General features: G+C 41.7%; 1 protein-coding gene across 1 annotated transcript; it reads right to left on the reverse strand.

Annotated features, from left to right (window-relative positions):
* Positions 1–7,830: 7,830 nt before the first annotated feature.
* LOC113449665 (uncharacterized) lies at positions 7,831–14,354 on the reverse strand. Its single transcript, XM_026720772.2, has 2 exons — positions 14,230–14,354; positions 7,831–8,745 (listed from the first exon to the last, which is right to left on the reverse strand). Exons 1-2 carry the CDS (start codon positions 14,297–14,299, stop codon positions 8,021–8,023), a joined length of 795 nt encoding a protein of 264 aa, XP_026576557.1. The 5' UTR covers positions 14,300–14,354; the 3' UTR covers positions 7,831–8,020.
* Between the last annotated feature and the right edge of the window lie 1,467 nt (positions 14,355–15,821).

Below are 15,821 nucleotides of genomic sequence, written 5' to 3' on the forward strand. Positions count from 1 at the left end.
TGAGCAAGGTAATTAAACTCTCCTTCTTGCTCTGATTTCAATTGTATAGAGGGGGGGGAAAAGCAAAGGAAACGTAGGTTGAAAAATGAACTGTAAGTAGCTTTTCCTTTCAAACCATTAACATCAAATTTAGTTTGATCTCAGTCTGCTACTGCTAATTAGTCTACTTATTTTTTGCATTTGGAGAATCTTAACAATATTAAGATATTTTGCTGCCTTTATCTCTCTTCTCATGAATTCAAAGTTGCTTTAAATTGGGCCTTTGCAGGTTAAGTTCTGATGAGGGTGAGGCAGTTTTACCTTTTATAACATATAGTAATAGTATCTTGTACCCCTCCATACTATTCTCTGAGTTACCAGTGTTACAAAATAGGTGAGCTTTAGTAGTATTTGAAAAAAGAATCAATCTGACTTTGTCACTTCTCTTGATTTCTTCATTAAAAAAGAGAAAAGTGTTTTGTGGTTCACTTGTTTTTTTTATAAATCTTTCATATTTACCTGATGGTTGGTATTGCAGGTACTGCAACAAATTTTTCATTATTTTTAGTTATTTTTTTCTCATAAGCATGATTCACACATAATGATAAACCATAACATACTTTGGAAGGAGTGTGTGTCTGTGTCTGTAAATTCTAGGTCATTGTGGCTTATTTAATATCCTTGCTTGAAGAAACAAAGTGTAGTAGGATATAGACAAAAAATTACTAGCTTATATTTTGTTTCCTGTTTTAAGAGCTCAAACACATTTGCTGCTTTCAAGTTGCATATGCAGAAACTCACAAGTTTGAACTGTTGGCATCTCCATTTCAAAAGGAGACTGGGCAGAAGAACAAAAACCGCACTTAAATTAGAAATCTTCATCATAACTAGGATTTGACTAAAGCAGCAACAAAAATTGAATAGGACTGACTAATTTTTCAAGCTTTAAAATGCTGTAAGACAGAAACCATCTCCTATTATAAATCAAAAATAATCTATTGGGATTTTGCTGAGCTTGGTTTTCTTTCTGCAACCATTTCATTACCATTCTAGATAAAATGGCCAGGGGTTTGATATGAATGAATCGAGTTTGCTGCTTTTTTATGTGTGGCAGCTTGTCCTACCTGTTTTTATCAGGTATAACTTGTTCTAATTAGTGTGCTTGTTTCTGATTCTGAACAAACTGAAATAATGCAGCATGAGACTTCACAGAGACCACATGATGGCGCCATAAGTAAACAAAGAATAAAAAAATTCAAAGATTCTGAGACTCTAGAAAGAGGGCAGAGAAGAGCAAGAAAGGTGATTTGATGTCTGGAGGCTAAAACATACTGTATGATGATTGGTTGAAGGAACTGGGTATGTCTAGTCTAACGAAGAGAAGAACTAGAAGTAACAATAGTAGTCTTCCAATATTTGAGAGGCTGTCACAAGGAAGAGGGGGACTTGTTCAGTAAAGAACCTGAAGGCAGGACAAGAAGCAATGGACGGAAACTAACCTAGGAGAGATCCAATCTAGAATGAAGGATAAATTTTATGACAGAACAATTTTCTGGAACAGCTTGCCTCCAGAAGTTATTAAGGGTGCTCCATCTCTTCATGTTTCAAAAAAGAGATTAGACAGCCATTTGTCCAGAATAGTATAAGGTCTCCTACTTGGGCAGAGGGTTGGACTAGAAGACCTCCACAGTCCCTTCCAACTCTGTTATTCTCTATTCTTTATATTAATGGTTTAATTCTAATTTGATTTTCAGTTAATGCAACTTCAATATTTCAGCAGCATCACAGAGCTTTAAAATATATCCTTTACTTCACTAACAATATATGAGATTTATGTAGGCAGCTGTGTGATACAGGACAACATGGAAGTTTGCAATTATCCACAGAAATAATAGTCCTATCTTTGTGCCAGTAGATGTGCCAACAAAATAGCCAATAAAAGTTGAAGACTTGGGTGAGGAAGTGAGCAATAAAAAGAAGAAACATATTACAATCTAGAGCAGATTTTTCTTACCTACAGGAAAAAGAAGGAAATCATATTGGGAAAAACTTAACAATGGTGATTCACTTGGTCAGTGACTCCAACATGATCCAACTTTATATCTGTTTCTGATTTACTCATCATTAAGGATATTGGTGGGCAGACAGCAAATGGCTCAACTGTGTAGTGGGGCAGCTTCTGTATAGCTTCTCAGGACACCATCAATATATAAACTACAGTATATTAGTTAATATATTACCTGATAGTTAATAGGGTGATATCTCTCTGATCCCGCATCAATCAACCCTTAAACCATTCTTACATGTTACACTACTATAGACTTCAGAAAATGAAACTTGGTAAGAAAAAAGTCCCCCCAAAACAAAGCACAAAATAGACTGATCTCACAATCTTTATGTTGTTTGTGTAAGGAACTTACTCAAATGCTACTATTTCTATGTCTTAAGCATTAACTTTGGGATCCAGAATCTCAGGCAATTTGAGGCAAATGCACCATGTATCATTTTACATAACGAATCCATGTTAGGACAAGAAGTAATGGATGGAAACTAATCAAGGGGAGAACCCACCCAGAAGTAAGGAACAACTTCCTGACGGTGAGAACAATTAATCAGCTTGCCTTCAGAAGTTGTGGATGCTCCATCACTGGAGGTTTTTAACAAAAGATTGGACAGCTATTTGTCTGAAATGGTATAGGATCTCCTGGTTGAGCAAGGGGTTGGACTAGAATATTTTCAAGGTCCCTTTCTATTTGTGTTATTCTGTTATGATTTCTGTGGGCATAGTGGGACTTCAGATTCCTCCTGCTTGAAAGAAAATTACTAGTTTGGCAAGAGAACTTATGCATAAAGATAGCTGGTTGATTGTAAACAGAGTATGAGTCAGCAGCCTGCATCAATTTTATGTTAGGCAGATGTTCACCTTGAGCATTGTGTCCAGTTCTGAACATTGCACTTTAAGGATACAGGTGACCTGGAACAGGATGTGTGACACTTGAGATCCTTAGAAATTAAAAACTCACAGGTCTGGTGCTGTCCCCAGATGTGAGACACACCCCAGTGAAGTCATTGTGTGGTGCTGAGGCAAGTGAATCAATTTTCTTCTTGCATGGTTGTGGCATAAGTCAGATAACAAAAACGTTGTGGCCTGCAACACTAGGTCACCAGAAGGGAAGACAAGATAAATGCCAGCAGAGTGAATGGACAATAAAAGAGTTCAGTGTTGGAGCACTAGAATCTCAGGATGGAAACAAATCATCCCGGAGAAGATCTAGTTATGTGTTTGCTGAGAGTTAACACCAACTTGACAACCAGACTTCCAAGACTGATGTCAGAGCCACTATGTACACCAGACCAAGAAAGTAACTCCAAAGGAACATTAAAACTACTTCATTATATTGACTATAATCTTGCAAGTCTGATTGTGCTTTATTGCCTCATCCCCTCCCCTTATACTCCTGTGAAATTCAGAAGATGTCTGAATCATCTCCTCTTCCCCTCAGATTGTTTTGGGATTGAGCCATGCTTTTTTTGCCTTGTTTTTACCAGATTCTGTGAACTGACCTGGCTTACTTCTGTCAAGGCTATCTTCTTTACTCCCTATACAAGGTGGCCACAGATAGGGTGCTCCGCCACTGGAGATTTTAGAAAAAAGGGATTAGACAACCATTTTTCTGAAATAGTATGTTTTTTTCTGCTTGAGCAGGGGGTTGGTCTAGAAAACCTCCAAGGTCCCTTCCAATTCTGTTATTCTATTATTCTGCAAGTGTGCACCACTGGAAGACGCGAAAGACCAGGATGGGGACAGATCATCCTGCAGAAGATCTATCTAAGTCAACAAAAATCAGTGCCAAGTTGATGACAATTAATTCAGAAACTGGTGCAGGAATGAAGAGAGCATCTTCTCATTCAGCCTCAGTCACAAAATGTTGTGAGGGAACATCCCACCTTACAAGGTTGTTTGTTGCAGGAGGAGGATATGTTGTCTTCGTGTGCTGTCTTTTACTTCTGCATGAAGTGTGAGATCAGAAAGGAAGGAAGGATACGAAAAGGGCCATTTATTAGTGATTTGTAGCATTATCCAACAATTCTGTTTGCAATGACAGTAATGAAGTTTATTTCACCACCATAAATGGCTGGTTCAATCATGAGTGAGGAAAACACAAAGGATTTAACATCACTTCACAAAAATAGCAATAGCCCTTAGACTTAACGTATCATTTACAGCCAAATGTTTACTCTCCTAGACATCCTTTACATTCCTTCTATATTAAAATTATATTTAATAATACATCTACTTACATTTTTTTTTATAAGAATGGCTTTAGGATCCATATAATTAAACCCAGCATGTAAAATGGGGACTTGGCAGCATGCAAAGCCATTAAGAGAAGAAAGAAATGTTTTAATTAAAGAAATCATTTTGCGAAAATCTATATCTAAGTCTAGTTATTGTCAAGAAAGATATATATGGGCACATCAATACTAATAGGAACCATATTGCCTTCCCCGTTTATAGGGACTGAATCACACACACACACACACACACACACACACACACACACACACACAGACTCATTCAAAGAGTTCATCCAGCAGTAAGGAGTGTCTTGCCTGCATCAGAAACCAGCAATTATGAGCTAAATTATTAGTTGTTACTACTTCCACCCTCTGCAAACTGAACAGTATTCACAGTATGGTATGTATTTTGTATTAAGTCCTAAGATTAGAAGTACTCTTCGGTGGCACTCCTTAACTATTGTAGTTAAGATCTATTGGCAGCACTAATCTCTTAATCTCATATTTTATTCAGTAAATCAATTTTTAACAGCTTCCCTTTATAATAAGGGATGGAACAGAAATTACACAACATGGTATCCAAGCATGGAGAATTCCAATTTGTGTTCAGCAATTATATATTCCTCAGTTGCTACCTGGAAATAGCTTAGGATAGTCATCCCTGGCCTTTTTGGCATAGTCCTTGGGGGAATTTACTTGTTTGATGGAGAACTACATAACCCAGCATTTTTAATAAATTGCAGTTGTTAAAATGCCGACATAACCTGGCTATTGGAAGACATCAGTCTGAGGAAGATTGTGATAGTCAAAATATATCTTTAGGTGGCCCAAACTCTGTTGTCTTCTCTTATTTGTAGAACTTCATTAACTTACAGAACATTTCCTCCAAAGAAGATGACCATATTCAAAGGATGATTAGTTCTCCAACAATTTCTGGTAGACCAACAAGCACTACTGGAGGACAGAGATGTAATGTGGCATGCTGAATAAATTGTTCTGCTATTATTGCATTGTCAGTAACCTGAATACTTTTATGCTGTTTCTATGGTTTGGGTGGGGGGAGTTGCCCCCCCTCCGAATGACTGTTAGATTTGGGAAGCTCTACCAAATTGGATAAATAAAAGAGTTATTTTAGGAAAACAGGTGGTTTCTAACATGACTACAGAGAAAAACCTAGAAATATAACAACAACCCGCAGGCTATGTAAATATTGATAGGAAGGGAAGCTACCAGGAAGACCTGGAGAATGTTATATCGGTGGAATCCCACTCCTGGCTAACCTGTCTCTTATCTGAATGCTGCCTAGTCTGTGGCTCCTCCTGCAGGACTAGTATGGCTATCCTGGAAGAATCATGTGATTTTCACCATCAAGGAACCTGTACCCAGGACAGCAGCTGTTTTGCATTCATTAGGAGTCTTATCAGGGATAGAAAAATGTAGACTAATAGTTTAATGATGAACTTACCTTCTGGGAGGGCTATCCTCTGCAAGGGATGTGAATAGTTTATTGCTTATTGACTATTTGCTAATGATCATGTGCCTTTGTTTTCCAAAAAGTGTACGAAAGCTATGCTAATTTGTGTATTGGGGGCTTTCAATTTGTGATTTAGTCCTGAGAACACATGTCTTTGTGTGCTCTCAGGACTAAATAGGTTGCAATTTCCCATCATTATCTTCTTTTAATGACCCCATAATCCCTTGCAGGATGGAGCCTGGGCAACTGAATGGAGCTGTGTTTATTGGCCGGTTGCCCTTCCTGTTGCCATTGCGGAATTATATTCAGCAGATATATTCTCATTGTGCCCAGAGAGAGAAATATCTGCCTCTACCTAGGATCGAACCCACAGCATCCCGATTGTGAGGTGAGAGTTTCACCTCTAGTCTAGGCCACTGCATCACTCAGATTGCAATTTCCCATCTTGTGTAATAATTGGCTACTTTGCACTAAGGAAAAAGAAAACCAGCTTATGGTTGAGTCAGTTCAAGGTTTGACAAACAATTGCTCTTCCTCGCATGTCCCAAGGACATTCTCACAGACTGTTACCTCCATTGAGTGGTGTGTGCATCAGAGGTGGTATTCAGCAGGTCCTGACCAGTTCTGGAGAATATAGCATGGATTATTTTAATAGAAAAATTGAACCATTGAGAATACAAAAGTCTTGGCTTCCAATGACATAACAATATAACACAGGAAAGAGCAGAGATATTAACAGTGATAGGCAGAGATTAATTTGCATTGCATTCCACTTCTAAATTAGATGGAAAATGATCTGGATGGTGCAACATAAGTAACAATAAGCATGCTGTCACCACAAAGCAGAGGGGAGGAAGGCAATTTTTTTTAGAGCCAATGTGCTCTTCTGTTGACAGGATAGCTAGAATAGCCATTCAGGTTTCTCCTAACCTATCTTCTCCAATCTACTGGTCTTCAGATGTGGAGTTCAGTGGCAGTATTAGTATCAACGCTTCTGTAGGGCATTCAGTTTTTAGTGCTGTCTGAGCTTGGTTGTTTTCTGGCAGAGGTTTCATTACACAAACATAGTAACTTCACCAGCACTGATTATGTTATCTAGTTTGGGTAAAGAAACATCTGCAAGAAAACAACCAAGTTGAAAGAGTGCCCAAGGATCCCTAATTTCAGCCTTGAACTAAAGATATTCTTTATTGGCATTAGGTTTCTACCTTTGGAAGTAGTATAAGAGCTGACCAAGAGAAGGCAGAGATTTCTGTCTAGAATTTCATCTCAGAATTATTCTTAACACAAAAAGATGTGAGAGCACAGAAGAACCACTGCTTGAAAATGCATGTCACATACTTGTTCCACAGCTGGTTTCACAAATTTCCTGGCCTGTTTGTGAAGCCTAGACACTACTGTCCCATCCTCTGTCTCATGATTGACAGAGCTAGAAAGCTTTTCGCATGTTGGTTTTCACATGTTGGCAAGCTTTGTTTTTCAGCTGGCTCCAAAGGACACAAGAGACATCCTTGTATCAGCTCTTAGCTCTGGATGTCTTCCCTCCCTACATCCAGAGCACCTCAGGGGGAATCTCATATTTCTGAAATTTGACTCTCAGCTATCCACACACACTCTTGCTTAAGAGTTTTTGCTAATAGTATCTGTCAAACTGTGATTCCCATCAATCCTTAGGCAGGTTGGCTATGGGACAGATTGGTGGAAGAGATGGGAGCCGTAGGCTAATACATTTGGAGGGAAAGTCCTTCTGTAGATCATGTTTATGAAGTGAGGGACGTTCAATTATCCCATCTGAACAACACGATGGGACAGCTGTGCAAAATGTTGGCATCGCCACATTTCATCATCAGCCAAGGTGGCTGAGGCTTTCTCAAAGTAGATTGAGAAATCTGCATCCTCTTAACAGTAGATTTAGTATAGACCTCTGAAAAAAGTATGCTGCTTAGGAGAGCTAACATTGCATTGCCGTGGCTGTCTTCTTGCGAGTTCTCACATTGTAACTGCCCTACACATTTTAATTGGCACTCTTGGTGCCAAAGAAAACTTTCTAGTGTATAATAGTCCATTAACCATAATAATAAAATTGGAAAAGCCTTTATTTTATAGGTCCAGCCCCCCCAGATTTTAAGACTGGCTTTGCTCTACTCGCATTCAATTGTGACATGTATTTACCTCCCTGTCATAAAGTTCTTGCCCAAACATGGCAAGGAAACCAAGGCCAACTCAACCTGTCTCCAGGACACAGGGTCGAGTCTAACCTCCCTTCCTTTAACATTGTGGAATACAAGGGTTTGTAGGAGATTGACTGTCTCTCCCCTGCTCTCTCCATGGCTGCAAAGCCTCTGGTATGGGGCCATAACTGCCGTCATCTGTCCCCCTTGGGCCGGATGCAATGGATTCCCCATCATAGAGTTTGTCCGAAGAATGGGAATCTGCACCACCACCATAGGGACCACCATAGGGTACATTGGGCCTAGCCTTAGGGGGTGCCTTTGAAGCTGGGACATAGGTTCCTCCCCATTCCTTAGCAGTTGGGATGTAGGGGATTCCAGGTTCCTTCCATACTGGCCGTGGATGGCCATTGGGAGTGTTTTCTCTGATGGTAAAACCAGAAGGTGGCCTTTCAGGAGTGCCACCTTCATGTTGTGCAGCACCCCAAGGTTCATACGGTCTTGGTCTGCCACCCTGAGCAGGATTTCCAAAGTTAGGCCCCATTGGGTTGCCAGGCCACCAAGGTCTACTTGGCCTGCCAAACTGAGAGGGGTTGTCTTCTTGGGAATGGGGTGCAGAAGAACCTCCTCCATAATTTCCAGGTGCGGAAGGCCTGCCACCCACTATCCGAGAGTCTCCCCCTTCAATGCTGTTGCCTCCCATTCCAGGTGGTGAGACGTCTGGTTTGAGAATCCCATTTGGGAAAGAGCACCTCTCCACCCCTGGGGGCAGGGGCTGAAGGTCTTCCCCAAAGACCGTGTCAACACATCTGGAGGCTATGCCTAGAAAGAGACACAAAAAAGACAAAGTTGCTGCTGAGTCATTGGCTGAAGTACCCCCACTTCCAGCAGGTGCCATAAGAAGGCACAGAATATCTTTATTATTAATATTAATATTGGCTACAGTAAGAATGTTTCAAACCTGTGCTATCTCCCTCCCACCCCCCACCTACTCAACATTATTATATAAGCTAGGGAGGTGTTTGCCTGAGTTGCTTATGCCTGCAGTACTTTCTTCTTGTTTTGGAATTAAACCATAACAGATAACAGATAATCAGAGTTGGAAGGCACCTTGTAGGTCATCTAGTCCAACCCCCCACCCAAACAGGAGACCCTACACCATTTCTGATGAATGGCAGTCCAGTCTCTTCTTGAAAGTCTCAAGTGATGGCGTTCCCACAACTTCTGAGGGCAAGCTGTTCCATGGGTTGATTGTTCTCACTGTCAGAAAGTTTCTCCTTATTTCCAGGTTAAATCTCTCCTTGTTCAGTTTCCCTCCATTATTCCTTGTCTGGCCTACAGGCACTTTAGAAAATAGCTTGACCCCTTCCTCCCTGTAGCAGCCCCTCAAATATTGGAAGACCGGGATCATGTCTCCCCTGGTCCTTCTCTTCACTAGACTAGCCATGCCCAGTTCCTGTAACCGTTCTTCATGTGTTTTAGTCTCCAGTCGCCTAATCATTTCCCTCTTTTTGCTTTGATAATGGATCTGGCCTATCTCTGCCAAGGACACCTTCCTTAGTCTCTACATCTCCTCCATGTTTACCAACAACAATTGGGAGGCAAGATGGGCTGAGACTGAGAGAACATGAGTGGTCCAAGCTCCCCAAGGTGTTTCTCCAAAAGGGAAGTCTAGAACCTGGATTTCCTTCTCCTAGTCCAGGGGTGCCCCAACTTCTGAGGGTCACTTTGGACAGTTTGCAAATATTTGAGGGCCAGTGGGGAAGAAATCAATGTTATAAATGAGCAAATAAGATTTGCTCCTCCTCCCCCCATCTAACCCATCAGTCAACTCCATTTTCTTTGTCCTGAGCCAGTTTAGATGGGGCTTTCTTTGGAGGGCGGGGGGAGATGGGGCGAGGAAGGCTCCAAGGGAGCACATGGGAGGAGCTGGTAGGCCAGAAGGAACCTTCTAGAAGGCTGGATTTAACTCTCAGGCTGTAGTTTGGAGTCCAATCCAATCCTTTCACCACACCACCATATGGGCTCTCATATAATGCATCTCTCATAAACAGTGCCATCAAGACACCTCCATATTTTTGTTTGTTTTGCTGCTGACTGAAACCTATAAATTGGCAAAAGTCCCTCTGTCCTTTTGCCAAAAGAATGGTGTGGAAACAGCTGTAACCAAGAGCTCCCATCTGCCAGTGTGACAACTGTTAATGAGCTCAATCCTGCCCTTCTGCCTCAGGCACATCCCCAAAGTTTCATTGATTATGTTTCTCCTTGTCAAGCTCCAGAAAATGTTTGAAACAGGAGCCAGGAGTCAGGAATGCCAACTCCCTACAATAGCCTGCAAAAATCGGAGCAAATGTAGGATTCCACCTGGAATCTGCAACCAGCAATGGTGAAAACAAGAGGCAGATGTGATGGATTGTGTCTGGGAAGGGAGAAGTGATGTGACAGACTAAAATGAAGTGGCAGTTTCCCAGGAAGTGGGGAGCACATTCCAAAGGTGTGTGTGTGTGTGTGTGACAAGATGCAACACAGTGCAGAGGTAGATCAGATACAGATGAAGAAATGTAGGATAGTCACTCCCTAGAAATTTTCAAGATATATCCTTAGGCTTAGAGTAGTATAGCTTTTAGTATACAGTAGTATAGCTATAATAATTCTGTCTATATATATTCAATCATTCATTCATATCCCGCTTCCATTACTTTTACAAATAACTCAAGGCAGTCAGCATATTCAACACACCTTCTTCCTCCTATTTTCCCCATAACAACAACCCTGTGAGGTAAATTGAGCTGAAAGAGACCGACTGGCCCAAGGTCACCCAGCTGGCTTTCATGGCTAAGACGGGACTTGAACTCACAGTCTCCTGCTTTCTAGCCTGGTGCCTTAACTATATGGTGTGAACAATAATAAACTTTGGCTGGCTTGTTCTATATTGTTCTTGGGTTGGGCCTGAGAACAGTTGGCTTCTCTGGCAATTTACCATCTGATACAGCTCTCAATTTTCTAGGTCTCTCCACCCATCCCCATTCTCCGTTCTAGGGCATAAGCTAATTATTTGTTATGATGCTATTACATATTCTAAACTAATCAGTAAACAACTGGTAAAATGCTATGAACCTTAGTATAAATAATGTATATAGATATCATACAATCCAAGTTTTTATCCTTTGGTTTCTCCTCTCCCTCCTAGGCCAATCTACATGCCATTTCACAGCTTACTTCTCAGTCAACCTATTTCCTTCTTAAAGGAGATTTTAGTCAGCGGGATCTCCAGAGTGCAGTTTGTAGCTTGCTTGCCCTTGGCTGCCATGGAAATGAGGGGGGTTGACATTTGGGGTGGGGGAGGTGAGCTGGTGTGAAGTGTTCCCGTGAGAATTGGAAAGGAGGTTTGCTACCCATCAAGGGAGTGGAGTTGTTTGGACTTTTCCAAGGCCATTCGTGCTAGGCCTCTGGAGGCATCTAGCATCTGCTGAAGAGGTTTCCCATAACATCATATTGGACGCTAATTGGTCTTTATGGGCTGGACCCTGGAAGGGGAAGGCTTTGGGGTGACTTTCAATGTGTAACTTTTGTGTGGGTTTTACTCAAACCTTGCCTTGCTTCTGCTACTATCAGTTCTTTCTTAGTAAAAAATACCTTTTCTTTAAATCTATGGAGTTGGGGGTTTTCCTTTTTAAGATTTGAAAGGAAGCAAACCTGACAGCTATTCTGGATAGAAATAGAAATAATTAGAATAGAATATAGAATAGAATAGAAAATAAGGGAAGGGAAGGGAAGGGAAGGGAAGGGAAGGGAAGGGAAGGGAAGGGAAGAGGAGAGGAGAGGAGAGGAGAGGAGAGGAGAGGAGAGGAGAGGAGAGGAGAAGAGAAGAGAAGAGAAGAGAAGAGAAGAGAAGAGAAGAGAAGAGAAGAGAAGAGAAGAGAGAGGAGAGGAGCGGAGAGGAGAGGAGAGGAGAGAATAATAGAATAGAATAGGATGGGATGAGATGGGATAGGATAGAACAGAATAGAATAGGGAGAGAATAAAATAGAATAGGGAAAGAAAAGAGTAGAGCAGAATAGAATAGAATAGGGAAAGAATAATAGAATAGGATGGGATGGGATGGGATGGGATGGGATAGGATAGAATAGAATAGGGAAAGAAGAGAAGAGAAGAGAAGAGAAGAGAAGAGAAGAGAAGAGAAGAGAAGAGAAGAGAAGAGAAGAGAAGAGAAGAGAAGAGAAGAGAAGAGAATAATAGGATGGGATGGGATAGAGTAGAATAGAACAGAACAGAACAAAACAGAGTAGAGTAGAGTAGAGTAGAGTAGAGTAGAGTAGAGTAGAGTAGAGTAGAGTAGAGTAGAGTAGAGTAGAATAAATATTGAATTCTTTATTGGCCAAGTGTGATTGGACATACAAGGAATTTGTCTCCGGTGTATAAGCTCTCAGGATACATAATGTATAAACAGCAAGTGATAGGTCATAAATCATAGTTACAATCATTAATCATGTTACAAACAACAATTGATAAATCATAAGAAATCAATAGGAGAAGGTAGTAGGAAAGATGAGAAGATAAGAAAAGATGAGAAATGAGTCAGTGTTGTGGGAATTAAGTGTTCAGCAGAGTGATAACCTGGGTCGGGGGGATTATCTTTATGATTAGTTGTTTTGGCAGGCAATGCTCTATAGTGAAGGGGAAAATTGAAGTAGATTATGTGCAGGATGTGATCTATAGATATTTTCTCATTCTTCTTTCTGGCTCGTGCAATAGGATTGGTAATAATACAGTAACTTAGTATTAAATCTGGTTGATCCATGTAAACCATGCTTAGCTAAGCCAAGGTTTAGTGCAATATGCCAAATAAGCAGGGGTGGGATTCAAATTTTTTAACAACCAGTTCTGTGGGCATGGCTTAGGTGGTGGGCATGATGACTGGGTGGACATGGCTTGGTGATCATGTTATTGGCTGGGCGTGGCCAACTCAATATCACTCACATTGAGGTACGCATCTCCTCCCCTGGCCTCTCATGACTGTGGGGATGCTGCAACAGTCGTAAGTGTGAAAAATGGTCCTAAGTCACTTTTTTCAGTGCCATTGTAACTTTGAGTGATCACCACACAAGCAAAGTACCAGCAAAGGAGGGGAAAAAAACTCCAGAGAAGTTCCTGAGACAGGAAGTCTAGTCCTGCCAAGAATGTAATAAAGGTTAACAGAGAGGCAGTTTCTGTAAGCAACACCAGAATGTTTTCTTCCTGCCTTCCTTACAGGATTAGGCCAGTAATTTCTTCTAACAACCAGTTCTCCAAACTGCTTAGAATGTTAACAACCAGTTCTAGTGAATAGGTGCGAACTGGTAGAATCCCACCACCGCATATAAGTTATTCACATTAGAACTTCAGAAGTTGCTATGTACAAAATTAGCCCATTTCTCCATCCTGCCCAATATTTTCATGCAATTCTCTAGAATTTCAACCAGTTTTTTTCCAACTGGTTGGTAGTACCTGGTCATACTGGGATTTCAGCCTAGTATCTTCTAAGGCCAAAACATTGATACAATGACCTTTCAAACTGACTTAATAATGCAGTACTATCTTCTGATTAAAGGTGGTCAGGAAGCAATTTATATATTTTTTTCAATCATATCCAATTCTCTATTTTTTTTATATACTCCTACTATTCTAATCGCTTGACCATCGTTGAATGTAACACAACATACTTTTGGTTTCTGTTAATTCTATTTTACAGGTGGGAAAAGTACAACTTGAAAAAGAGCACCATTGACACAATGCAGATTCAAGTTTTGAATCCATTTTTGTCTTGGCAGCCTTCGTCTAAAGTTGATGGAACCAGCCAAACATCTCAAGACCTGTTACTTCCTGCCTCCTTTCTTAGGCCAGAAAGGATACACAGAGCAGAGTTTAGGCACTATTTACAAAGATTTGTAAAAGTATAGCTTAGACATCACTTATACGTTCAAGAGCAAATTCAGAATTATGGGGATACTACACAGCTTTTTACAAAGTGTTCCCACATCTGAGAGATAAACCTCTAGATGCCCACTAGTGATCGTCTAAATGTTTCCTGGATCTGGTAATATTATACTAACAGAAATGGCAAAGAATTTCTTGGCACCTTAAAGACAAACAACTCTCTTAAATGTTGGCAGTCCATTTCATCATTTGGCCAAGGCTTAAATAAAAGGGATTGGGGTGGGGTCAAAGGAGTCATTAAGAATAGTATGGATGGTGCAGATTTAACTATGATTTGATAGATATCCATTCCTGAAGAATGGATATTCTGTCCCATCATCCCCAACATACCTTGCAAATGGAAACTCAGGATTAAAGCCAAGAGCAGCGGCATCATGCCAGGATGGGACTTGCAGTTCATGCTGAAGGACCCCAAAGATCAACACATCTGCTGCCAGTGCCTCTCCCTACTTTAGGACAATAGAAGACTGTGTCACCTCCTCTGCATTTTAGGATTTATATCTCTGGAACTTTGCCCTGCCCCACGGATAAGGCGGGAACAGCCCAAATTGCAGCTGGATTGGGAGTCTGCTTTCCACATACTGTGTCACAGCAGCTCAGACCTCAGATAACAGCCCAGCCCTTGATACACCACTGCAAACTGGGTGGACTTGATGTTTGGACAAAGAAATGGGGAGAGCCGTGTGTGGTCCAGCCGGTGTGAGATGAAGGGCAGAACAAAAGGAAGCGATGCATTCAGACAACAGAAATGGGACTGAGCAATCAAAGGACGACGTGTGGAACTGAAATAGTCATCAGTGCTGAATAACAGAATTGGAAGGGACCTTGGAGGTCTTCTACTCCAACCCCTGCTCAAGCAGGAAACCCTATACCAGTGGTGGCTAACCTTTTTCAGCTCCCGTGCTGATGGATTTCAAAGACTAGTCATTTTGCAGGGTGCCAAGATGTCTGACTGCCTGGGCAGCGTTTGTTCCTTTTATAGGGTTCTTTACAAGTAGCAAAAGGCAACATAGATACAGCATTAGGATGGGTGAGTCCCTCATAGATATAACAGTAGGATTGGTGAACCCCCCAACCAATCCTTAAGAATAGTGGTGATGTTAGTAAGGTGAGATCATTGCACCAGTCCTGGACTTACCAGCCCGGGACAGGGAGTGAGATCATGCAAAGAGCAAAGAAGCCCACAGAGGTATTAGGCACAGCAGTATGCTGCGTGCGCCATCTACAGGATCTCTGTTGCTACTACACCGTGCCGATAATTGCGCGTGCTCACTTGCGTGCACTCACATACCAGCACCCAGAAGGCAATGCATGCTGGGGGCCCCCACGCCCCCTTCGCATGTTCACATGACCCACCCCTCATGCGCCACGCACCTGCATATGTGACGCGATTTCCCCCTCAAATGCCACATCTGTGCATGCGCACGCAATCCCCTCATGCACAGCAAATCCATGTGCAGGCACACACATCTCCCATGCACTCCCCTCTGCCCCCTGCGCATGCGCGCCAGTTACCCGACAATCAGCTGTTGGGCGGCAGTGCGCATGCACAGTGCGGCTCTTCTGGGCAACCTCTCGCATGCCGGGGGGAAATGGCTCTGCATGCCACTTCTGGTATGCGTGTCATAGTTTCACCAACACAGCCCTAAACCATTTCAGACAGATGGTTGCCCAATCTCTTGTTAAAAACCTCCTATGATGGAGCACCACAACTTCCAGAGGCAAGCCGCTAATTAATTGTTCTCACTGTCAGGAAATTTCTCCTTAGTTCTAAGTTGGTTCTCTCCTTGATTAGTTTCCACCCGTTTCTTGTCCTACCCTCAGATGCTTCAGATAACAGATTGATTCCCCCTCTTTTTTGTGGCAGTCCTTCAAATATTGGAACACCGCTATCGTGTCACCCCTTCTTTTCTTCTTTTCAC

The sequence above is a fragment of the Pseudonaja textilis genome, chromosome 2, assembly GCF_049901715.1.
Source record: "Pseudonaja textilis isolate UNSWEBS1 chromosome 2, rPseTex1.2, whole genome shotgun sequence".
In the NCBI taxonomy this organism is placed as follows: Eukaryota; Metazoa; Chordata; class Lepidosauria; order Squamata; family Elapidae; genus Pseudonaja; species Pseudonaja textilis.